The sequence below is a fragment of the Podarcis melisellensis genome (assembly GCF_964234715.1).
Source record: "Podarcis melisellensis genome assembly, chromosome: 12".
NCBI classification, from domain to species: domain Eukaryota; kingdom Metazoa; phylum Chordata; class Lepidosauria; order Squamata; family Lacertidae; genus Podarcis; species Podarcis melisellensis.
The window spans coordinates 29,280,303-29,305,737 of record NC_138544.1 but is presented as its reverse complement, the minus strand read 5'-3'; the positions used below and the strand labels follow the sequence as shown (position 1 = coordinate 29,305,737).

General features: G+C 39.0%; 1 protein-coding gene across 6 annotated transcripts in view; it reads right to left on the bottom strand.

Moving 5' to 3' along the window:
- The window catches only part of DGKB (diacylglycerol kinase beta), a 269,619-nt gene that overhangs the window by 165,453 nt on the left and 78,731 nt on the right, over positions 1-25,435 (bottom strand). For 5 of the 6 annotated variants that reach the window (XM_081883233.1, XM_081883235.1, XM_081883232.1 and 2 more), the window contains 6 exons: positions 25,109-25,228; positions 15,941-16,058; positions 12,029-12,117; positions 11,103-11,219; positions 9,839-9,937; positions 2,400-2,432 (listed from right to left, as the gene is read on the bottom strand). In XM_081883233.1, the coding sequence (XP_081739359.1) occupies positions 2,400-2,432; positions 9,839-9,937; positions 11,103-11,219; positions 12,029-12,117; positions 15,941-16,058; positions 25,109-25,228 (576 nt within the window). The remainder of the gene's footprint in view (positions 1-2,399; positions 2,433-9,838; positions 9,938-11,102; positions 11,220-12,028; positions 12,118-15,940; positions 16,059-25,108; positions 25,229-25,435) is intronic. The other variant, XM_081883236.1, reaches the window with a different exon arrangement.

Here is a 25,435-nt window from a genome sequence, read left to right as displayed (position 1 = left end):
TAGGGTTATTATACCTTATAATTGGTGACAACTATTTTATAAAAGGTGACATTTTCAAATCAGTTTTCAAATACAAAATACAATGTTTATTCCTCCTCATTGAACTCCTAGATAATTGTTTCAATTTTCCATATAACTTGCATAATTGCTGGCTGGCTAAATCCTTATCTGTTTCTCCCAGGTTATTTCTACCTGTAGATTCTTTTCATCTCTATAGAAGGGATGATGTAAACATTGCCTAAATAAAGGGTTTTTGTTTCTCTTTTGCAGTTAGAATTCTTCAGTAGTACTACAGGACTGAAATATTAAAACCTTAAAATAAGGAGATCAAACCACATTTGGCATGTCCTTCAAAAAACAACAGCTATGTAAAATCTCAGGGCGATTGTGCGATATTCTTATATAAAAATGGAGGTGAAGCTGACACTTATTGAAAATAAATGACACTGCAAAATGCAGATATTTATTTTCTGGGTAGCATATATGTTCTAGTTATGACTATTTTATTAGGGTATACAAAATGATTGATGCGGCTGTAATCATTTTGTCTCATGGACACAGGCAATGCTGAGTGAAAGTTACTCAATAAAACACTAATGCACATTTTGACGGCTTGCAACGTGAAAGTATTCTGTTTTCTCCATGAACTTCTAGACTAGAAAAAAAAAATCCAAAAAGTATTGCAACAGGACATTGGATTCCTGATTGTAACCCTTAGAGGCTGATTAGGTAGTAATATCCTATTCCTGTTATTCTATATAGTGTTACAGATTAAGTGAATGCACCAGTGCAACTTCTCTTTGGATCCTTCCATTCACAAGTCCAATCACTGTTGATCTTCTACCCATGGGCATACAATGGACTTTGATGCAGACAAGGAAAGGCCTTGTGGGAACTATAAAAACATACACTGAGTTGCTCCAGGTCTTCCCCGGTTTGCACACTGACATTACAACACAAAGATTCTATTGTGCCATTATACCGGATCTCTATTTTATGTTGGTTATGTTCAAGGAGCTGAGGTTGTTCAGCCCTCTTACTGCAATAACAATGTTTTGTTCATATAGTTAAGGCAGAAGAATCAGATGATGCTCTTCCAAAGTGATGCTTAGCTGATGGTGTAAACTTCTAGTGAATTTTGTTCAGGAAGACTGTATACGTCATCTCTGCTGCCTAAAAAAATCCATTTCACACAGACACGAGGGAAAATCTGTTTCTGCCACTCTCCTCCACCATATTATCTAATCATCACCATTTCAAATTCTCTAAAAGCCACAGGAACATTTGTGATGCAACTCATAAAGTCCCAGAAATGAGAACAAAGGTCCTCTATAATATGCTGAAGGCAAAGTTCTGAAGAACAGGATCTTCATGCACCTATTAGCTATCAATAGCTCAGCCTGGACAGCTCAGTTGGTTAGAGTATGGTGCTGATAACACCAAGGTTGCAGGTTCAATCCCTGTATGGGACAGTTGCATATTCCTACATCACAGGGGGTTGGACGAGATGATCCTCAGAGTCCCTTCCAACTCTATGATTCTAGGAAATTGTCTAGAGATAGAGCAGAGCTCCACCCAAACCAGAATCCACATTGGAACTACGATTATTGGTTGGAATTGAATTCATTGAGTGGATCCAGGGCATGCTTCATGCACCAGGACCTAAACCAGTTTCAGAAACGTATGAGGCATAGCACAACCAAGTGAGTTGCTATGTCATGCTGTACCCATATCTCATGTTCAGTATTCACAAGGCAAGGCCTAATATGGTTGGAGGACATTATTGTGGCAGCTCAAGCTCTACCCTAGTCCGTGAAGAGCCTCTGGAGTACCAAAAAGACCACCCACTAGGCATGCCAAAGGCCTCAGAATAGATATGGAACAGTCCAAAGTGGTTCAAAGGATCACACTTGTTCACACCTTGTCTGCTGTGAAGGCTCCATCACGCTCAGAGAATGTCAGTATTGCTACTCTGTTGTCTTCAAGCATGGGCAGAGACCTGTCTCTGCACACGCTAATAGTAGATATAGCAGAATTCATTACGGATATCACACTCTACTTGAGCTTCAGTGGAACAGAATGGATTCCTTGCCAAAACTGTACAAAGCAGACCTTACTGGCTTGCTTATCCCTGTTAACAACCCTGGACGACCTCTAAAATTTCAACAGTTCCAGTCTAATCTCAACTGTGAGTAATTTAGGAGCACTCTAGGGAGTCTATCCTTTGATAAAAGAGTCTTCTTTTAATATGTAATGTGCAGGTCTTCTGCTTTTTGGAGTGCTGCAAGAAATACAGACTGTCATAACTACTATGCCAGCCCCAAAATGTACTTTATGGCAGGAAGTCAAAACACCAAACAACTTTTATTTGCATCTGTGAACACTTTTATATTACGCACCTCAGGAAGCGAAACTCCTAAAGGAGGTAGAGTCTGTTGGAGAAAAACAGTTTCAGCTACAATATTAATATTAATTAAAGACAATTCCTGCAAAGAAAATTTGAATGTGTGGCCATTTTGTTGAGCTAGTAAAGCAGTTTCCATTACAAGTCAAGTCATTACAGGAAAGTAATGTGGATGTATTGTGTTTATATAAAATTTTTCACAAATAAGATAAAGATAATTAACAAAAACAAAATCTTAAAAGCAATTTTAAAAAAATCACCATACAGATCATAATAAAGCAAAAAATCATCATAAAATGGCTTTCAGAACAAAAATATTTTCACTGCTCACTTGAAAATGGGAAGAGACGGTGGTTGGCAGATTTCCCCAGATAGAAAGGTTGGTATCAGACAACTGAGGATGGTTTGGTCAGTCTATTTCCAGTCTGTTTTGGCTTTGCATAGGTTCATGTATAAGTCCTTCACATCCTCTTACTACATTAATCTAATTTTTATTAATCCTGAGACCTCCAGGCATATGGCGGTATATAAATTCAATAAATAATAATAATAATCCATACAAAAATGTATGTGTAAATCAAGTCAATCCATACTGAAACTTGCAAACAAATGAATTCCTCAAGCATCGCTACCAGTAACTGAATCCTTGCTAGTGACTAGCCAGAGGGGATCTCAAACTGATCATAGGGCTCAGTAAGGTTTACATGGACAGAATTGGTCCTGGTTTACACTAATACTTTAAATTTAACATTGAACAAGTTGTGTTTGAATACCCTGTGTATAAAATGCATTTCTTCATAAGGGATAGTAACACTGCTTCCATTAAAGCAATTATACCAAGCCTCAAGAGTGATTAGCCACTTCAAGCACAAAGATTCCCTCCTGCACCTTTCATTGAACAGAAGGTCAAGGGTTCTCCTATATTATTTCGGGCTTTCAAACAATCTGTCCACATCCTCAGGTAGTATAAGCTAAAGCATATTCCTAACAAGTGACCAGACTCTATTTTTACAGTTCCTTATGGACTCTTATAACTTCCCATTCTTCTTTCAACCTTGTGCAACACAGCCCACAACCCTTTGCTTCCTTTTTATTCTTTCCAAATAGTGTTCTGTCGTCAGAGGTACATCTAGGAAATTTTAGACTCTAGGCCCCAGTAGAACCCAGTATGCCCACATGGCTTCAGCTGCTGACACTGAACCTGCTTGCCTCATCATATCTGGCTTCAGGGTAGTCATTGGGGGCCCTGGACTTCGGCCCCAAAGCATAGCCCTAGCTACATTACTGACTGCTGAACATAATTATTAGGAACTTTTCAATTCACTGCATTGTTGTGTAATGTGAAAGTTCTGGAGAACCTAAGAGTAAGAGTTAGCAAACATGATGATTTCATGAACCTGCATATCCACTTCTATCAAACTGCAAACTGCAAAGGCTCACCATCCTCAAGCACGAATCATCATGGAAGTTATTTATGAGTTGCTATCATATCTGCTTAAGCTGGAAAGAGCTACTAGAAGACTCAGGACCAGCAAGGAGCCATGCCCTTTACTTCACCCATGGTACTCACAGAAGTTTGTGTGACCAAACCACAGGGAATACAAGTTCCCACATCTCTTCGGTGACTTATGAATCAGCCCTCACCTCAGTGCCTCACAGCAGTTTACGCTTCTACCATCGAGTCAGTGCCCTGACAACATACCAGCTACATGTACAGCACAGATCATTGTATCACAATCTCTGTCAAAGTGTTGGTTCCCTTTTGCCCAGGACACTTGATGCTTACAGCGTTGACAACCCTAGGTAAAATTCAGGATGAGTAAATAGTGCCAGCTACAATTTATCATCCTCTTCATTCCCAACACGGAGCTGAGAGGAGCTTGAACAATGGTAGTTAATTGAAAAATGCATCTTCCTCTGGGGGGCAGTTATTAATTTCAATCTGACATGAAGAAGAAACAAAAAATAGTTCTTGCTGTAGATAAGAACACTCTTATACTTCAGTTTTTGCAGTTTTTGCTTGGAAAGGAACTATGGACACCATGGGATGAAGGAGAAAGGGATTTTGTGTCTGGTTTCAATCCTGCATTCATTGTGTGTTGTGCAACACTACAACTGTATATTTAGTCTACTTAGATAGAGGTTGAGTCCTCAAAGTGAACTCTTTTCAGTGCAGAGACAATGTTTCACAGCAAATGGTGTGTGTTTTAAATGCTCTATCTATCCATCCATCTATCTATCTAGTAAACTCACAACTTACATTTAACTTGTACATATTCAGCTTTATTTGCTTGGCAAATTTGAAAAGGAGGTAGGTCTCTGGGGAAAATGAGTTTTGCAATCCCACCTGCTATTGCACCCCATGTGTTCTGACTATATGAGATTTTGGCTTTAGGTGCAATCCTAAATTGTGGGCTTCCAAAACCAAAAAACCAGAAAACCCTAACTTTTAAAATATTTAATTGATAGTAAATAAACAAAAAAACATGGATGGTGTACTGCTCAATTCTCCAGTAATCAAGAGTAACAGTTGTCCTATTATTACAGTATTATTTGCAGGTGGAGAGAGAGAGAGATTCACATCTTTGTTGTTTGTTAAATGGACATCTGCCATTTATAATACAGAGCAGGAAAGTATTAGTAATCTGTTACTGATTCTATTCACAAAATAGTACTGTTACAAACTGGTAAAATGTTGAGAAAGTATGTATCTAAATACTGCAACTGCATGCATTTATGTTGCATATGCAGAATTATATAAAATAAGCCATAGTAAGGGCAGAGATATTTTTTCTTCTTGCATACAACCACCTCATGCCAATACTCTGCTTCTAACCTTGTTATAATCTAATTCTATTGTAATACAAAAGCTAGGATTAAATTGAGTTAAAGGTTTCCTTAAACTCACTGCCCGTCAACCTCATCATGAACTTTCATTATGTGCATGCAATTAATTGGATCCAATGAACAATTTCAGAACTGAGTTATAGTCTCCCCCATACCATATAATTAGAATATAATTACCCACAGGATATCAGAAGGATGCAAAACCTTTCTTCTAAATGCACCCTCATTAGGAAACAAATCTCAGTGTACATTTATTTGATCAGTGTGAATTAATTAACATGTTACAGAAATAAGAGGGCAGCTATAAACTGTTTCTGGCATCTATTAAGACTACCATGAGATCTACTTGCACAGATTGTAACTGAAATCATTTAATTTCAGTCACAAAGATCACCATAAAATATATCAATGCACACAGGTACAGAGTTCCTCTTGAATAACGTCTGCAAAGGTAAAAGGTTTTCCTGTTTTAGTATTCCTTGAATAGCTCTTCTGGGAGACTCAGAAGTACTACTTTGTTTTGGATGGTTGGAGTGAAAATGAGAACAATGAACAAGGCTAAGATGTACTCCAGATTTATTAAACTTTATTTTATATGGAAGACCACAACATTCTGGATAAGACAGGAATGTCAAGAAAAGAGAAATATCAAAATTCCTGGACTATATCTTCACTCCATGCTCCAAAAAGCAATAGAAATTGGAGATCACGCAGACTAAAAGTTAAACACTGTTCATAAATATGACCAATGGACATATAATAAAATAAAATGCAGCAATAACAAACCTAAAATGCTGTATGTAAAATGAAAATCCAAATACACAAAAATAAGATGCATTAGTAACTGGCCACACAATAACTGCCAGGAAGTATTAAAAAATTTCCATGGGCTCAGGAGCTTTAGAGAACAATGATTTCCAAGACTTTTTAGGCCTGGAATACCGCTGTTGCAACATTTTCTTTGAGAAAGAGAGGAAGGAGACAGGGAGAGAAGCAAAGTTAGGCAGACAAATAGACAAACACCTTAGTGATGCCATTCACCTCCCAACAAGAGTACATTTTGGAGAAGGAAGAGAGTGGCAGGAAAAAAGGAGGGCTGACCAGTGTCAAGGACAGGCAGGGATCCGAAGAGTCTGTGGCAAAGGCAGGGGACCAGGGGAGTGACCCGGGAGAGGGGACCAGTGATTTATGGGGTGTCACACAACCTGCAAGGCAAGAGCTGGGGAAGGAGGGAGAGTCGGGACAGTCTGAGGCAAAGGAAGGTACGCAGGATGTGGTGGAGGAAGAAGGGATGGGTCAGGTGAGGGATGGGTCAATAGATTCCCCACCTTCCCTTGCACCACTGCCTCCTAGAACCAGGAGAGACTTGAAAAGGAAGAGCAGCAAAGACTTCCATGCAGGAGGAGTCTCAAGTTGCAGTCATGCAACCTGTCAGAGGAGGGTATATAAGCTGGAAGAGGGAAGGGTCCCCCACTGTTGTTGCAACTGCTCCATTGGGCCCAGACCTGTGGACAGGTGTCTAGAGGTTAGAAGCGTGTGTGTGTGGGTGGAGCACCATGGAAGCTGCTGTAAGTGTTTCTCTTGCCAACAGAAAGTTAACTATTACACATATGCCTTCCTTATCTGGGATGGGTCATGGCAGCCAGCAATCTAAGCCAATACTGGGCCACATCCAAATTTGGAAGGACCTGGGCCCACCATGTTTTGAGGTGAGGCTATTCATGATAATGTGGCGTCCTTAAAAAGTGGTTGGTGGTGGTGAGGAAAACGACAAGAATGCAAAATGCATCAGACAATCCAGCACGAAATCCTATTTTCTGTGAGCGATATTTATCATGGGATACAAGTTTACCTAGTACTATTATTGCATTTTTTCTTGAAGAGTTGGTTCAATCACCAAGCATGTTGTACAATAAAAAGGAAATACAATGATGAGTATCTACACATGTCTACATACATGGGACAGACAATGTAGTAAGTTAAGATGCTATGGGATAAGCCACAATATTAAAGGTATATTGGAACTCTGTTGTTTAGCCTCTTCATTAGCATAATTTTATTCACATAGAAAACTGACCAGTAAGATCATTACTGCAAGTTATCTTATCTGCAGACTCTCACAATGTTACTTGACTGTGAAAGATCCTAAGATCAAGAAAGAGTTCCACAGCAACAATGTAAAAGTATTATCTCCTACGTTATAGGAAAACAAAACAAAACCTTCATACTTGAACCAAACAAACACATACTGCTAAACCAAGATTAAAAGCTGAATTTCCTACTGTGAAAAATCATATTGTGCAGATTTGGCCAGTTCTTAAAATTCATAGATCCAAGCTGGTGAATGGATCCTTTTCCAGAATGCTGAACAGAATTATGATGTCACTGTAAAGGCATAGTAAATGCTGCCTCAAATACAGAAAAAACTTAACAGGCATTCAGAATTGCCTAGTGCCTCCAAAAAGTTTCATCCATTAAGTTCCAACCACAGGTGCCCAACTCAAAAACCTTGAGACCTAACAGAGGCAGTATAGCTCTGGATGGATATCAGTTTGCTGGGACAAACAGGGAAACTGCATTCTCTCATGTTCTGCTTGTAAGGTTCCCAGAGTAATTTTGTTGGTCTTTATTGGAAACAGAATGCTGAATGAGGCAGAAGCGAGTGACCTGCCCACATCCCAAAACCAGGCAGAGATGGAGTCAGAAGCCCCAAATGCCAACTCTCTCAAATCCTTTCCTCCATGAATGTAGAGGTTCGTGGACTACAACTCCTATCATTCCTGACCACTGGCCAGGCTGGCTTGTGCTGATGGTAGTTGGAGTCCAGCAATAACTGGAGGAAACCACATCGACTATCCTGGTTAAGTATTATGAGAATGAGCTACAGTGAAACTTAGTCTTGCATGTTCCCCCACCCACCTTCCATTTTAGATTAACTGGAAATTTAGTGGCCATCTAAGCCCTAAACTTTAAGGTGAATTATAGCTGAAAGAATACAGCATCACGAGCCATGGTTTGAAGCTGGATTAACAAATCATAGTAAAGATTAACCACAGTTTGTCCAGATGTGGATGAAGTGGCAAGTTGTGAATAATCTAAAGTGGAAGCTTCTAAACTCATCCTGGCTGTGCCAGAGAAGGATGGAGTGGGCGGCCGGGGGGGGGGGGGGAGCACATGAGATTAAGGCTCTCTGTGGCTTTCCTCCATAATGCTACAGATGTAACATTTAGTGTTACATCTAAACCAGCCCTACAGGAAGAAAAGCAATTGTATCATCAACAAAGCAATGGGGGGAACACATTATAGTACTTCTTTACCCAGTGCACAGTTAACTTATAGAAGTCACTGCTGCAGGTTATCAACAGAAAAACAGCCCACGAATGCTACCCATTCTAATTTACCATCCAATTTTCATTTTTTAAAAAATCAGTAAAGGAAAAGCCATTGTTTAGAGAAAATAGTGGGATTAATTTTGAATTTTGCAAATTTTACATTTTCTCATTACTGTAGCTTTGCAACATTTAAAGAAAAACAATTGTATTCGGAAAGACCACTGTTAACATAATTTATGGTTAAAGAAATGCTGAGCTCAGCATATCAGCTTAAGATGTGTGTCACTGTAGTTCTTTAAATTCCGAAGAATGTACCCTATTTAGTAGAGTACACAATTTTTCAGTTTATTAAATTTAAAAACATGATCACACCTAACATGGCTCTGGAGTGCAAAATCAAAGGCTGATGCCTGCACAAATTTCCGAAGTCAGAGCCAGGCAACGCATTGACAGATCCCCAGTTATATGGAGTTATGAGCACCAGAGTCCTACAAGATTATTTTGCTTCCTCTGTTAGTACTACTCCCAAGGCCCCCTATCCTACAAATACCTGTATAATCACACATACATTTTTCCAGGAGTGTTCAATAGACATCATCTTTCAAATCAAACAAGTTTTTTTTCCTCTCCAGGTGGAGGGGAGTGCAACAGGGGTACAGAGTTTGCACAACTCTATTGACATATAAGCTTAGAAGGTCCGTCTCAAAAGCTCTTTGTAGCGCTCTTCACAGAGCATCTGTATTGCCATTTTCATTGAGTAATTATATTTGTAGACAGGTAAATTTACTACTCAGTCTAGCAGCATAAAACATATAATGTTGATGCATTGCTTGCTGCAAGGCCAAGGCCATCATTCTAGGTAACCTCCGGTGGAGATCAGAGCCCTTAGCATTGCAGATATATAACATGCATCCCAAGCAAAATGTGTCCATAAGAATAACTTCATTATTCTCGGAAGCTAGATCTATAAAAGAAGTAGGATGTGCAAGTATTTGCCCTATACAATTTCTGGTAAATTCAGCATGACTAAATGATAAAACCAGAATCAGTTTCAATTACAGCATACGTTCTAGAAGACATTCAGTCGCATGAAGGAAGAGGGAAATACAACGTACTATCATTAGTGAGTTAGCATTTTGTTTAGATTGTGCTGTCAGCACAAGGCTGTAGTAACAGCAGCCTTGAAGCTCTCCTGTAGCCTTAAGATGCCTTTAATGCAGAAGAGCTCTTTTGAAATGGATGAACAAGAACTTACCAATACTACAGGGCAGATAGATGTGGGTGGTAGAATATGATCCTTCAAAACACCACAATCACATTCAGGTTTTAGGTGTGATGCACATTTGTTATGCAGCTATAATGTGAGAGAGGGAGAGAGAAAATATATCATTAAGAATATAAATGTCATAGGAGTCGGTCAATGTGAGTGTGCTGAAATACACCGAGCTGTTACGATGTATAAAACAATAATTAAACACAATAGATTTTTGAAGGTGACCAATTTTAGATAAAAGTACAAAACTCAAATATAACATGAATAAGTAGCACTGAAATTGATTTCACAGAGAAAGCATGACTTAGTGAATATGTATGTAAAAGTCATGTTACTAACTTTGAAAAAGTTGACCAGCTGAAAAAGATGATACTTGCAAAGTAACAGCAAAACAACAATGATCTGTTAAAATCAAATAACCTTTGAAACTTGGTAACAGAGAATCTTATGACACTTGAAAGTCTAACAAGATTTTTTAAGGCATAAACTTTCATGGACTAAAGTCCTCCTTCATCAGATACATGAAGTGTTATCCCAAGTTACAGGTATGACATATTTTTGCTGCAACGAACTAACACAGCTGGGTCTCTGGAAATTAGACTTTTACTGAACAATCCTAACCATGTCTACTCAGAAATAAATCCTATTGAATTCAACAGCACTTACTCCCAGAGATTAGGATTGCAGCCTAAGGAAACAAGTACTACCATTGCAATCCTTTAAAAAAATGGTCAAAATAATATTCCACTGGGTTCAATGGGACTGACTCCCTGGTTAAGTGTGGTAGAATTACAAGTTACATATTTTCTCCAAGTACCGAAGCTTTATTGTGGGTGTCTTTTGCTCACCCCATAATCTAAAACTTGACACACTAATTCCCTGTCTTAGTGGCGAAGCCATTTGTACCATAATAACACACGCTTAAGCCATTCTACAACCAGTGATGTTGATTTGGATTCTCAACCAATCTACTTAAATTGGCTCTCCCCCAACCTCTTCTGAGGCACAATTCAGCATCCAGACTCTATTGACTTGCATGCAGACCAGTTGTGCATTTTAAGTGTTCTAAATTCTCAAATGCACACAAAGGCAGACACAGGTTAGTGTAAGGACCCCACGCTTTGGTGCTAGCTTTTTTCCAGTCCCTTCAGCCACAGCCTCAGGGAGCACATGTGCCCTAGTAGAAAATGCTGTGGTACCTCAGCCTGCAAAATCACAACCACTATTATCATCCGAAGGCACTCACTGTGACTTGGCACCAGACACAATGCAGCCCAGTCAATCCTTGGTAACATTTTACAGTTTTGTGGCACTTATCACATTTGGTTGGACAATTCCCTTCTACCCAGAAGTGATGCATGACCTAGGAAAGAAAAGTGCAGCCGTAAGTAAAATATTTCATTTCTTTACTTTTTAAAAAGACACTTTCAAAAGAGTCACTTCTCTACCAAAGCATGCAAAGCAACATTGAACTATTAAGAGGAACTACATACTGATAAAACTGAACAGTTAATACCCTTAAGTCAACAAATATTGAAGAACAAGCAAGCAGGCCACAAAAACAATAAAAAACAACAAAACTATCAATCAAAAGTCTTGTAAAATTGTAAGGTTTTGACCTGATACCTAAATAACTTTGATGAAATCACCTTCAAAAAACTGCTTGGGGAGGGTATTCCACATAGGAGATGCTATCACTGACTACCTCACTACTGTCCTCAAAGGGTGAGGGAATACCCAAAAAACAGGCTTAGAAAATCACCACATTTTTTGCTCTATAAGACTCACTTTTTTCCTCCTAAAAAGTAAGGGAAAATGTGTGTGCATCTTATGGAGCATATGCAGGCTGCGCAGCTATCCCAGAAGCCAGAACAGCAAGAGGGATTGCTGCTTTCACTGCGCAGTGATCCCACTTGCTGTTCTGGCTTCTGAGATTCAGAATATTTTTTTCTTGTTTTCCTCCTCCAAAGACTAGTTGCGTCTTGTGGTCTGGTGCGTCTTATAGAGCGAAAAATATGATACCTTATAAGATCAGGCAGGTTTGAATGAAAGGAGCCTGTCCTCTAAGTACCTTGGTTCCCATGCTGTTTAGGGTGTTAACATGTAAACCAGCACTTTGAATTGACGCTGGAAACCCACCAAAACACAGTGAAGACAATAATGGTGGCTCACCTCAGTATTCTTTTTGGATTTCACATATGTTTTGATGCAAGAAGCTGGTGCTCTTGAAACGCAACGTTCATGGACTGTGTACTTACAAACTGAAAATGCAACAATGTTGTTATTGACACAATTTTGTAGAAACCTATTTTGAATAACTAAGGTTATCGAAAGACATTTCATTATTTGTATCAGGAGCATGGAAATCCAAATCTAGCAATTTGCATTGAAGCAAAAAAGCCGATATAATAAATGAAATACAGCTTAATATCAGTAACATCATGGGAGGAGTGTTTCTAGGACTAAGGTGAAATGGTTATTTTTTGCTGTTGGATGCTGCATGTTGTTTATGTAATCTCGTAATTCAATATTTATAGTATTGAAATGTGGTATTTTGTGTGTTACTATGTTTTAAGTATGCTATGTTATTACAAAATTGTTTTTGTAGCGTTTGTAAGAAATTCTTTCCTGCTTGTTGTAAGCAGCAATGGACATTTTTTGTGGGTGTTTTTTGTGTGTGTAAAAGCAGCTTTTGAATGATGCTTTTGAATTATGGTGCTGGAGGAGACTCTTGAGAGTCCCATGGACTGCAAGAAGATCAAACCTATCCATTCTGAAGGAAATCAGTCCTGAGTGCTCACTGGAAGGACAGATTGTGAAGCTCAGGCTCCAATACCTTGGCCAGGGAGACTCCCTGGAAAAGACCCTGATGTTGGGAAAGATGGAAGGCACAAGGAGAAGGGGATGACAGAGAATGAGATGGTGTTCTCGAAGCTAACAGCATGAATTTGACCAAACTGCGGGAGGCAGTAGAAGACAGGAGTGCCTGGCGTGCTCTGGTCCATGGGGTCACGAAGAGTCAGACACAACTAAACGACTCAACAACAAAAGCAGCATACAAATAAAACGAATGAATGAAAAACAAGTATGGTCAATGTAAGAATCTAAGACTACTCAATGGTTGAGCAAGAAATGCTTAACTGAATCAGCCCTTGCTAAAATGTCAACAATCATTCCTAAATTGAAGGAGGGGCAAATACTGAAGACAAATTGATGCCTGCCAAATGTATTTGTGTCATTGCCAAGAAGGAAATATCTATATTTTACCAACTATAGGCATGAGAGCAGCTGGCAAACCCAAATGCAAAAAGCAGCAAGTTTATATTATTCCCTATATTGATTTATCAACCTTGGGTAGTCTTCTTTCCGGATAGAAATCGTTATAAATCTGTTCATTTTATCACGCACAACGTTCAATTATCATTCACCTTGCCAATTTCCATTCCCCAGAAAAGCTTCTGTTGCAAGATCTCCCCTCTTGCCCTTCATCGCTTTTCTGCACTTTGTAGCCTTTATTGGTGCAATAAAGCTTAAATGGTTTCATGGCATACTGACTCAAGAGTGGAATCCAATTGATGCTCTTGTGCTCATGGAAGCATTTTGATTCACTGGATGTCTCTGCTAAAACAGGAGAGGGATGAACTTTCTGCCTATTCCCTGCTACCCACTGGAACTCCCATTCCACGCAACACTTAGTTCTGGAAGGCCTTCCAACCCTCTGGAGCCAATCTCAGGGGTTCTGGGGGCTGCAGGGGGAGAGAGAACTTTCCTTCTCCTTTTGTTAGCAGCGGCCAACACAAGGACATCAAATGGACTCCACACTTGATATTTTTGTGGTGACTGAGCAGTTAAAATTACTGCTATGAGGTGGACTAATGCTAACTTCAGTACAGTGTTACCTCTGGTTATGTACTTAATTAGTTCTGGAGGTCCATTCTTAAACTGAAACTGTTCTTAACCTGAAGCACCACTTTAGCTAATGGGGCCTCCTGCTGCTGCTGCGCCGCCAGAGCCTGATTTCTGTCCTCAACCTGAAGCAAAGTTCTTAACCCGAGGTACCATTTCTGGGTTAGCGGAGTCTGTAACCTGAAGCGTATGTAACCTGAAGTGTATGTAACCTGAAGTACCACTGTAGTCAAAAGCTCACCCACATTCAAAACAAAAGCACCATTTATCCCAGGTTTTATTTTCAAGGGTAGCCATGTACAAGGCTTTCTGACCACTTCTTTTGCACTTATTATGGACAATCCAGCTATAAATCAAATATACTGCAACCTGATTGGCCACAGAGGGTTGTGCGGCCCCAAATGTATCCTCCAGAACCCTGCCCCCCTTCTGCAAACCACACTTTAATGAAAAGCAGCAACAATGCTTTTAAAATAGCGAGAGATGCAAGAAGGGCAAGCTGTGTATCCCTAACCAGTGATGGGTGCAGAAGCATATGAGCAGGTTTATTAATATGTGCTTAACAAGATAATCATTTAAAAAAAGAAAACTGAAGCTCAACATGGATAGCATACCCAATCAATGATGGGCTTAATCCATGTAGTGCCGTCATTTTACTGGACACCAGAAAAGACTGGTGGGAAACAGTCAGAAATGTAGTTAGAAAGCGTGAGTGCCTCTTTTGACAGATACCGTTATACACAGAGGATGACTAAAGAAGAATGTGAATAACTATTTACAAACATATTAGGAGATGAGTGACAAGAACAGAAAAGGGGAGGACAAAAAACCTTATAGCTAGGCACTTTTTAGCCAGAATAAACGAGGCATAATCAAGGTAAATCAAGGCAAACAGTATGGATTGTAGACAAGGGTGTGCATCTACAAAATACTATCAAGTTGAGGGACCCAAAATCCAGGCTGAATGATTTTAACTATACTGACATTATTTTTTAAGTTGGACTTGAGTCTCCCAAAGAAAGGCATGGGCCATTGCTATCAGAGGCACATACTCTTCTTTGACTTGCCCTGGACTAAAGCAATCCTCTCTTAGCAGAAGCACTGGTATAAACTGTACAATAAAGCAGGAAGTGACTGGCAAATCATCTTCTCCAGATGCAAAATTATCTTGTCCTTGGAGCAGAGAAGCCATTTTCTAACATAATACTACATCACGGTTTAAGATTACAAGAACTAGCCACTGCAAGTATAGAGAATGCATCCTTCTCTATATTCGACGTAAAATAAGTTCTGCTTCTATTTTTTGTTAACTGTTGTTTAGTAAGTCATCCAAACATGGAAAAAAATCATAGGTTATCTTAACTAGGGGTGGTTTAATCAAGCCAACTTCATACACGATGATTTGAAGATGCCTTTTCTTTCAACAAACCATAGATAATATAAACTACAGTTTGTCCAGGTTCAGACATGACAGTATTTTATATTATATGCATATTATTTTTATTATTATTTGAATTTATATACCACCCTATACCTGGAGTTCTCAGGGCAGTTTTTATATTATAATTTTATATTATAAAATCCATATAAAGTAGAAGCAAAAATTTCCAAACTTCTCCTGGCGGCTGCGACAAAGGAGGTGCCCAAGGACTGCAGTCACTCATTCTCAAGGATCCTAGGACACCCACACCATGATTTAGTATTAGTTTTACAGTGGTACCTCGCAAGACGAATGCCTCAGAAGACGAAAAACTCGCAAGACGAAAGTGTTTTTCGTTTTTTGAGTTGCTTCGCAAGACAAATTTCCCTATGGGCTTGCTTCGCAAGACAAAAACGCCTTGCGAGTTTGTTTCCTTTTTCTTAAAACCGCTTGAAGAGGTGCAGTTGTGACTTGACCGTGCTTCGCAAGATGAAAAGACTCGTGGAACGAATTAATTTCGTCTTGCGAGGTACCACTGTATTCAGTTTGCTGTCTCAAAAGTTACCTTGAATTTTTTGAAAGTATCAATAGATTCCACCGTATAAAGAGAGCCTCATATGTTTGTCTCTTTTTCTACACTTTGGCATTCTACACCTGAAAATTCTTGATCTAATGAAAATTTGTGTCCTGATTAGAATGGTGAACAGGGCTGGATCTCGTTCAGAGCACAATCAGAACTAAACGGGATGTATACTCACATGAGCAGGAGAGGCCCTGTTTGCCTACTCCTATAAGCATGTTCAAGCAAAGATTGCAATAGGCAGGTTTGTTGAAGTGTTTCAGCCTCCATACATGCTGCCCATCATCCTTCACATTCTGCAGAAGACATAAAAAGAAATGGATTTCATTTAATGGCATAAACAGTGAAACCCATAAGTGCCAATAAAAAATTGAAATTGACTCAAGAACATAAAAGACAATCTGCTTCTTCATTTATTAATTTGCAAGAGATCAAAACACAATTCTTTCAAACAGACATGTGCTGATATGGTAACAAGAGGTTGGGGGTTGGGTTTTTAAGCTCAGAGTTGTATTTCCAGAACCTTTTTACCTATGGCTAAGACTGTAATACAATCCTTTCAAGTTCATAAAATGAATATCTGCCCAAGCAACATGTATGCAACCTTTCCTGCATTGTTATTGTGTCTGGAATGATATACATTTATTTATTTTGCATGCATAGATTTCTTCTCCAGCTAGGGCTGTGAAAACATATAGCCCTTGCTATGCCAAGGCATTTTCCTTTAATAATTTTTTCCTGTGCTTGGCTTTCAGTTCATGAAAGATTATCACTAGATGAAAGCATCTGAATTCAGATTAAACCGAAAGTTTCACACAGAGACACTGAACTGGCCATCAGCAAGAAGCCCCCCCCCCCCCGAACGGGGAACAGATATCTCAAATATATTTATTTTAAAAAATAACATAAAATGCATAATTAAGAGATATTTATAGTTGCACAGCAGTTTTAATTTTTGCCATTTATTCAAAAGAATGGTCATTACATGTGATTTCGCCTCCATTGGAACAGAACATATGGAGCGACTTAGCTGGCATTTTCCTTATCAGAGAAACAAACAAGTCTTGAATGTGGGTGTTCTGCCAATTAAAATACTTGAGTTACAGGCTGCAACTGATCCACAGATCCCATTACATAAATACAGTGCACTTTGGGAAAATAACATATTAGATTTTTGCTCTGGTTTTCTGCCAAATATCAGCCACCTTAGCTGTTACATATAATTATGTGTAATTGTAACTTAAATAATTTCTAGAATGGAAAAGTCATGTTGTTATATCACCACCATAAATGAGATTTAAAATAAAATACGTAGGACTACGTTGAGCAATTCTCACAAGTCACCCACCAACTTCCTTTTATCTATACCAAATTCTTAGGACTCACCCTAGCCTCTTGACTGTCATTTGTTTTAACTTATTTTTAATATTGTGCTTTCAATTGTTGTAGTCCACCCTTGAACCTCATGGTTACAGGCAAAAAAGGGAGAAAGAAGACTTAGCAACAGTTAAGATTTCACTCAGAAGGAGAGGTTCCAATAAAAGTAGACTGGCTTTTGAAAATGATGGAGTATGTGGAACTGGCAAGATTAACAGCAAAGATTAGAAACCAAAATGACAAAAAAATTCCTTGAGGACTGGAAACTTTTTATTGAGTATTTAAAGAACTACTATAGCAAGAAGAAAATGTGAGCAGGATTTGAAATATGAGCAACAGAGTGAATTATTAAGATAAGTAGATTAAATTGAATGTGGTGAATAGTATAGGCAAAATATGCAACATTTAAGGATCAATATGGAAACCATGGAAGGGGAGGACGGGAAGCCAATTGATAAAGTAACTTATGGTTTATATTAAAATTTGAAAAGTTTTTTTTCTTTGTAAAAAAATAATATATTTTTTTTTTAAAAAAAGAAGATTTCACCCATTTTTCTGTTCCGTATTTGTAGTTGTCAGCTCTCTCCCCCTCTTTCCAGTTTTCCACATGTAGTAATGCTGATTTGTGTATCTTTACTTAATCATGTTCTTAACTATGGTTTCCATGTCATACACTAGCTTGGATCAAAGTGCTTAGGTATCTGTGCATGGACTGCAGGTGGCGAACAAGAAAGAGGCCAAGGGAAAAACTCACTTGCCATGGACTTCAGTACTATCAGTACTAAGAGTAAAAATGGGTACAAATGGAAGAAAAATGGGTTACACTATTTCACTACTTGTGTGCCTCACTGTCTGTAAAGCTGATTGAATTCTGCAAAGACGTTGGGCAGCTAAAGCAATTTTCACTGGGTTCTGGTTGCTTCAGAATATTTAGCCTTCTTGCAGCGCTGTTTTTAGTTGCTTCTTTTGGCTGTTGTTTTTGAGAACTGGTTTTTGTTTTAGTGATGGTTATTTTATGTTGTACCCTACCCTGGCATAAGTACCAATGAGATGCGGCAATGAAAGGCAGCATATAAAAAATTAAAGAAAAATAAACTTGGCATATGTGCTGTGGAATTGGTAAGGGAGTTGCCCCTCTCTCCGCCCTGATTTTATTCTTATTTAGTGTGTATGCATCAGAGAAAAGGGAATGAGAAAATCCTTTTAGCAATGTCCCATATTAAAAATCAAAATCCAACAGGGTGGGAAAAAGCATTCTAGGTTATAACAGAAACTCTTAGCACTCGCAAAGTTTCGTCCTTGCTCAAGAATATGAACTTTGCAACAGCTCCCCAAAGCGGTTTCTGAAATAGTTTCCAAAAAGAATTAAAGCTACTCCCTCCTGTGGAAATCCAAAGAACAGCAATAAAACTTCCTTCAAGCAAATATTTCTCCAGAAAACAGGATTTCATACTTAAATCTCACTAAATCTCACTGTGTCAGAGTATGTGTAGAAATATCCTACAATTTGTTGAAGTACTCTCCAGACTTTTAAGATCGTCATAGATAGTCTTCCATTTTACACTCATTTTAAAACTGGAATAAAAGAACACATTCTGCTTAAGCTGAATGAGGGATTCCAAAATTTTCAATAGTGTTCATATGCACCAGATATATTGTGCATTCTTGTATAAATTTGCATATATACCCTGCAAAACAAGTCCAAACTATGCATCCTTCTTGCAAAGTGTACCAGTGGAGGTACAATGGAGGTTTGCATTGAGATAATCACTCTGCCATCAATCATACTTATCTGCTTGTGGACCAATTCAGCAACAACTCTCTATACTTTGAATGTAAATTTTCATCAGCCACATATTTACTTATTCATTCATATATTTATTTTTTAAAAGGTTAATTTTAAAACTCAGTAGGCTCATAGGACTTATAGTATTGCATGTTACAAGGACACCTGTTACGAAGCTTTTAAAAATCACATTTTGGATGACACAGGAAAAGAAATTGCAGTGCAACTCTGACATCTAGTGCCAGGGAAAGAGAACACAAATTACTAAGGCTGAGCACTCTCCAAAAAGTACCGTAGTTCTTTTATAGTTAGGGGAAAAGGCATGGTGTCGGGTTTTTTACCAAACCAATTCATTTTGGCTGCGAGTCCTGGAAGGCATGCTCCCTGCCTTGCAGACATTTTTCCACCTGGCCTGGGAGGGTAGGGCCCTGACTGACTCCAGCTACAAAAGCTGAACAGATTTTTGGGCTCAAGTATTTGTTTAGAGAGTTTTGTTGGGCAGAGGATTGTTGCTGTTATTGATATTATTTTTGCACCTTTATTTTAGATCTTATGATTAATGTGAATATTGTTCAGTTTGGTTGTGGATTTTTTTGATATTTTATTTATTGTTTATGACTACTTTTGTTATGGTGGAATAAAGTATTTTTTCATGTTGTAAGCCGCCTTAAGCATGGCTTGAACCAGTGTTTTTTTTTTCAGGGGGTACTCAACAGTATGCAATACCGGCACCTCTTTTTGTTGTTGTTAAAGTGTGGCACTTATTGTAACAACTTCATGATGGCAGCAGTGATGGGTTGCCAAAAGTGAGAGCTTGTCCCCTTTCTCACCACTGCTGCTCCTGTGTCAGTTTACCAACGCAGAGAAAGCAACAGTGATGTGAGGGCTGGCTGAATGGCTGTTTGAGGAGGAAGAGGACCAGCAGAGATGCAGGGAGGATAATTTTTCACTCAAGGCTCAGGCGACTTCAGTGGCAAAGGAGTGCCTTTAACCAGCCTTGGCTGGTACGTCAGCTGCCAACGTAGCCATTCAAAAGCATGCCAGTGCAAGTAAATAAATAGGTACCACTGTGGCAGGAAGGTAAAGGGTGTTTCTGTGCACTCTGGTTTCTGTCATGGTGTCCCGTTGCACCAAAAGTGGTTTAGTCATGCTGGCCACATGACCTGGAAAGCTGTCTGTGGACAAACGCCAGCTCCCTCGGCCTGAAAGCGAGATGAGCGCCGCAACCCCATAGTCGCCCTTGACTGGACTTAACCGTCCAGGGGTCCTTTGCCTTTTTTTACCTCACAGATATGCTATTGTAATCAGTTCTGTGGAATTGCCTTTCAAGACTGGTTTGGAAGGTGAACGTGGTGCAGAATTCTGCAGCAGCCTGTTTTTCGGGTGTTAGCTACCAACAACACTTTCATTGGGAGAACGGCATTTGCTGAAGGTATGCAACCAAACTATTTTCAGGGTCTTACTATTAAGCACATAAGGTCCTGAAGAACCTGGGGACAGAGTATTTTAAAATCAGCCTTATTTCTCACACCCCTGCCCTCATTGCAATCTGCTGCTGAAGCGAGTGTGACTAGGTCTGGCATCTTCAACAAGAAATTAGGCATTTAGTGCAGTTGGACCAGGCATAAGGGAACACTTTCCCTAATGAAATGAAGCTGGCACCATCTGTAATGCATTTTGTACACCAACTTGGATATTTCAACAAGCGTTATTAAACTGATTTAGTTTTTTCATAACCTTCTTGTCACATGACCCATTCTGCACTTGTTTGTTTCATGTCTCTTGTGCTGTCTTATTCATTACATTGCTTTGGTTTTAACTGAGATTTTGTATCTCATGTTGATATATTTTTATATGTGTTTTCAAGGGCGGAGGAGGAGGACTCAGAGCTCTGAAAAATGGCATGAGTAAGGTGAAGCGGGTAGAAATCATCCAGCTATATATAGTATATACCTTTCTTTTAAAAAGTATGCATAGTTCAAAAATTGTGAACAGGGACAAAGGTGAGCCGTTTCTGAAAAAATGACCTGTTACCGATGTGGAGAAGGGCAGATAATAACAATAGTAATAACAAGGAGAAGGAGGAGGCACACTAATAAAATGATTGGCGTACATCTGAGGTCTCCAGCCTTTTTGCTCCAGGGGCACTTGGGAAATCTAGAAAGCTGTCATGGGCACCACAAAATACCCATTTCACAGAAGAAAGATTGGGAGATGTTCTGAGTGGCACTAAAGAAATAACCTCTGCAAGAAGCAAGTAAAACAGGGGTCAGCAAACTTTTTCAGCAGGGAGCCGGTCCACTGTCCATCAGACCTTGTGAGGGGGGTGAACAAATTCCTATGCCCCAGAAATACCCCAGAGATGCATTTTAAATAAACCTAGAAATGCATTTTACATTCTAATCATGCAAAAACACGCTGATTCCCGGACCATCCAGGGGCCAGATTTAGAAGGCAATTGGGCCGGATCCAGCCCCCGGGCCTTAGTTTGCCCACCCATGAAGTAAAACATGACCAGAAAGTAGGCAATGTCCGCCTGCCAAACACAAACACAAAGTTAAAAAATAAAAAAAATCAGGAGGGGGAGCTTTAGGCAGATGCCACGGGGTTGTTTTGAAGACAGAGTGGTGCCCATCAGCAAAACATTAGGGGTCCATGCCCTCCAGCTGTACTTCAGGTTGAGAACTGAGAATCATATTGTTATAACAATAAAAAAGAAAAATATGGAAGTAAATTGGGCCACATATAAGGATTTAGTAAAGGAGAAAGAGGACAAATTGGTATTAAAAAACTACGAGGAAATACAGCTTGGATCCAATACCATCAATTACATGAAGTGTTTAGGGCAGACAAGAAGAAAGACTTCTCTAAAGAACTCTCATGATTAGATAATGTGTTGTTACAAAATAAGGTTAAAATAATCTAACCTATGTTACATTATTGGAGTGGGAAGTCAAAGAAGAACAGGTCAAAGATGTAATGATTGGGTGGGCTATAGATATAGGAAAATCTATTAATTTAACATCATGGGAGGAATTATGGAAAAAGAATTGGAAATTCACGGCTTGTGAGGCATTAAAGGAAAACCCAATCAAGATGTTTTATAGATGGTATTTAACACCAGGCAAAATAGCAAAAATGTATAAAATAAAAACAGCCCTGTGCTGGAGATGCAATAAAATGGAAAGGACAGTCATACATATTTGGTAGACCTGTAACAAAATCAAATGCTTCTGGGATTTAGTTTATGAAGAATTAAAGAAAATGTTTAAACAAAGGTTTGTAAAGAGAACAGAAGCTTTCCTATTAGTGATAAGAGACACAGATATCACAAAAGAAAATAAAAAAATATTTCTCTATGCTACAGGGGCTGCTAGAATACCAATTGCCAGAAATTGGAAAAAGGAAATTACGCCAACAAAAAAGGAATGGCAGATAAATTGTTAGATCATATTGAACTGGCCAGATTGACGGAAGCAATTAGGGAACGGCCCAAAGAAAAGTTCCAGAAAGAATGGGGAAATGTAGAGAATATTTTAAAAGGAGTGCCCCCAATGAAATACCTGGTTTTGTTTCAATTAATTTCTGCAGGAAGATTGATGGTTCTTAGGTTACAATTTGGAAAAATAACTCAAAAAAGAGACAGTTTAGAAGGAGAAAATAGAAAACCGTGTACAGGATGAAGGAAGTCGAAAAAGAAGAATTTGGAATAAAAATATCGTATAAGACAAATTTTTCATTTCTTTTTTGTTTTACTGTTTGGTTCTGGTTCTGAGGAAGAGGAAGACTTTTTTGGGTTTCAATCCTCAGAAGAGAGCGAGAGTGATGCAGATTGGGGGGGGGTCTTAGAAAGGGGGGTGATGTCATGGTATTGCCAGAGAATGCAGGGGGGGGAGCAGAGAAAGGCAAAGGAAGGGGGGCAGGAAGTGGCAATTGAGGAAAGAGGGGAAAGCCAGGAGGCGGGACGGCTCACATATGTTGAACCAGAGCCTCAACACCACACAGGAAGTTCTGGCACAGACAGTGAAACAATGCCTATTCCGTCTGCCAGGGAAAGGAGAGTGTTAAAGAGGAGGGGGGAGAGGCATCACGTGAAACTTCCCCGCCTTTTCTGTTGGAGAAGGAGCCAGCATAAGCCACTCCCAGAATCTGAGCCGGAGGATTCGGATGCATGATTGTAATGTGCTGCCTGTACATATGTAAAATAAAGACTATATATTTATATATATATCTCTGAGTGAGCAGAGGTATTTCTTGTGAAGAGCATTCACAAGCCATCACAGGGGGGAAGAACTGAGAATCATAGCACTACACAAATGAGAGGAGACCCATGTGGCCCTTCAGATCAACTCTGACCATGCTGGTTGGAGTTGAAGAACATCTGCAGGGCTGCATGAAATTCATGAAAATTATAGCCCAAAATTAATTGAGGGCAACAGGTTCCCCATCCCTGATCTACACAGACTTCTCAACAGAAGTCTTACCATTCCTAACTGTAGGGCTGCAATACGTCCAGATTTTCCTGGACATTAGAGGGATTTCAAATGCGGAATTGATGTCCAGGGGGAATTTCTGAAAGGCGGCACTTTGTCCTGGGTCTTAGGCAAGTCAACAACAAAAAAAGTCTTTCTGTAAAAAGAAAAGCTCACCAACCTTTGGGTTTTCCTTTAAAAGTGCCAAAAAACTGGGCTCTTTCTTTAAAAAAAACACTCAACAACTTTTAGGGTGTCCTGGTTTTTACTTTTTGAAATATGGCAACTCTACCTAACTGGGTATGCTAGGAACTGAATCTGACACCTTTCCCATGCAAAACATATGCTCCACCTCTGGGCTGTATCTCTTGGTATAAGACAATCTAACTAAAGAATAAGTATATTTCATAATGCTGAAGATGTCAAAAGGGAACTGCACACTTTGTTCATTGAAACTGGAAGGCATTAAAGGCTTCTTGGGTTAGTATAAAAGAAATTAATTATTAAGTTTTTTTGAATTTTGTTTCTAATGACTTTTACAAATAACACATTAAAGAAAACAACTTTTGATAGTTGCATTATGTAAATATGATCTAGTTAATTAATCCATATAATTGCATTGTATCTTAATTGTTTTGTTCAGCAACCTAATTGTAGTACTAAGGGTGGCATAGAAATGCAATTATAATAATTATTATTACTATTATTAGTCAATTTTGCAGCTGCTCTGCAGACAAATCTCCCATTTATCCCAATAAGAACTATGCCTGCAGAGAAGCTGCAAGAGCATGAAATAAATAAGGGAAATAATAAGAAAGTGAATGAAAAATAAGATAGGGATAATTATTTCACAATAGCATCATTTTTCTACAAGACACTTAAAAATATTTCCTTCCATGTACTTAAATGGTTTTTCCAGACTAAAAAAGCTGTTAATTCAGTAAGAGAGCTGCACTTTTTAATGGATTATATAGAAATTATAGAATGCCAACTTTTTAAATTTATACATCCAGTGGTTCCAAAGTTAAGCATCACCAACACTTTAAGGTAGTATTTAAAAAAAAAATTGAGAGGGGCTAAAAGAAGCTTTAGGGGCCAAGGAAAGAGACCCAGGAAGCAATCTAGAAAGACATTAGTCACATGACTGGCTTTTGCATTCTTCCTTTTTTCTATTAAAGAGAACCCCCACGGGGAATGATTGACACCAGAACCATGGCATGGGGGAGGCAGGTTTTAACCCTTTGCTACAGCCCTAATCCCTATCCAGATTGGGCAATTCTTCATGAGTGTTTGCATCTAGAAGAAAACTCCCAAATCCAGACACAATTTCAGCTTCCAAAGCAGTTCACAACAATAAAATTCTGTTTCAGAAAGAGCGATGAAACCCAACCCACAACAACACTTGTCAGTTAGGCATGGACTGCTGCTATACAAAGCATCCTATTATTTGTTTTAATGCTCTACAGAAGAGGGAGGGAGTAGAACTCTCATTTTTTATAGCCACCCTATCATGTGTTATTTCCAGATTTCCAGGATAAAAGGAATACCAGGTCCCTTAAAAAGTTCTCAGAGGTGCCACTAAGGGTTTCGGCCTAAACAACCAAACAAAAAAAGCAATCATATGCTGGGTTTACACCAAGTGACACAAGAGAAATGATATGATGGGTTGTGGTTCATTCATCCTTTGATTTATCTTTTTGGTGGCTCTTACACTCTCCAGTCCAAGCAACACTAAGAGTGGGATTGTAGTCATCCCTCCCTGGATCCATTCTTCCAAGGAAACGGTGCCATCATGGTCATAGTCAATTTCTTCCATCATCTCATGAAGAATCTGTTAGAATAAAGGAAGGAAACCGAATATTAAAGTAAATGACATCAAGGAAGAATGCATGAAAGCTGAGAACCACTTACTACACATGGAAATAGAAAGTGACATAGCTCATAAAGCTAAAACATTTTTTCTCACTTGAGACAATTTTACATTGGAATATGGAATAGTCTGGGACGCGGGTGGCGCTGTGGGTTAAACCACAAAGGT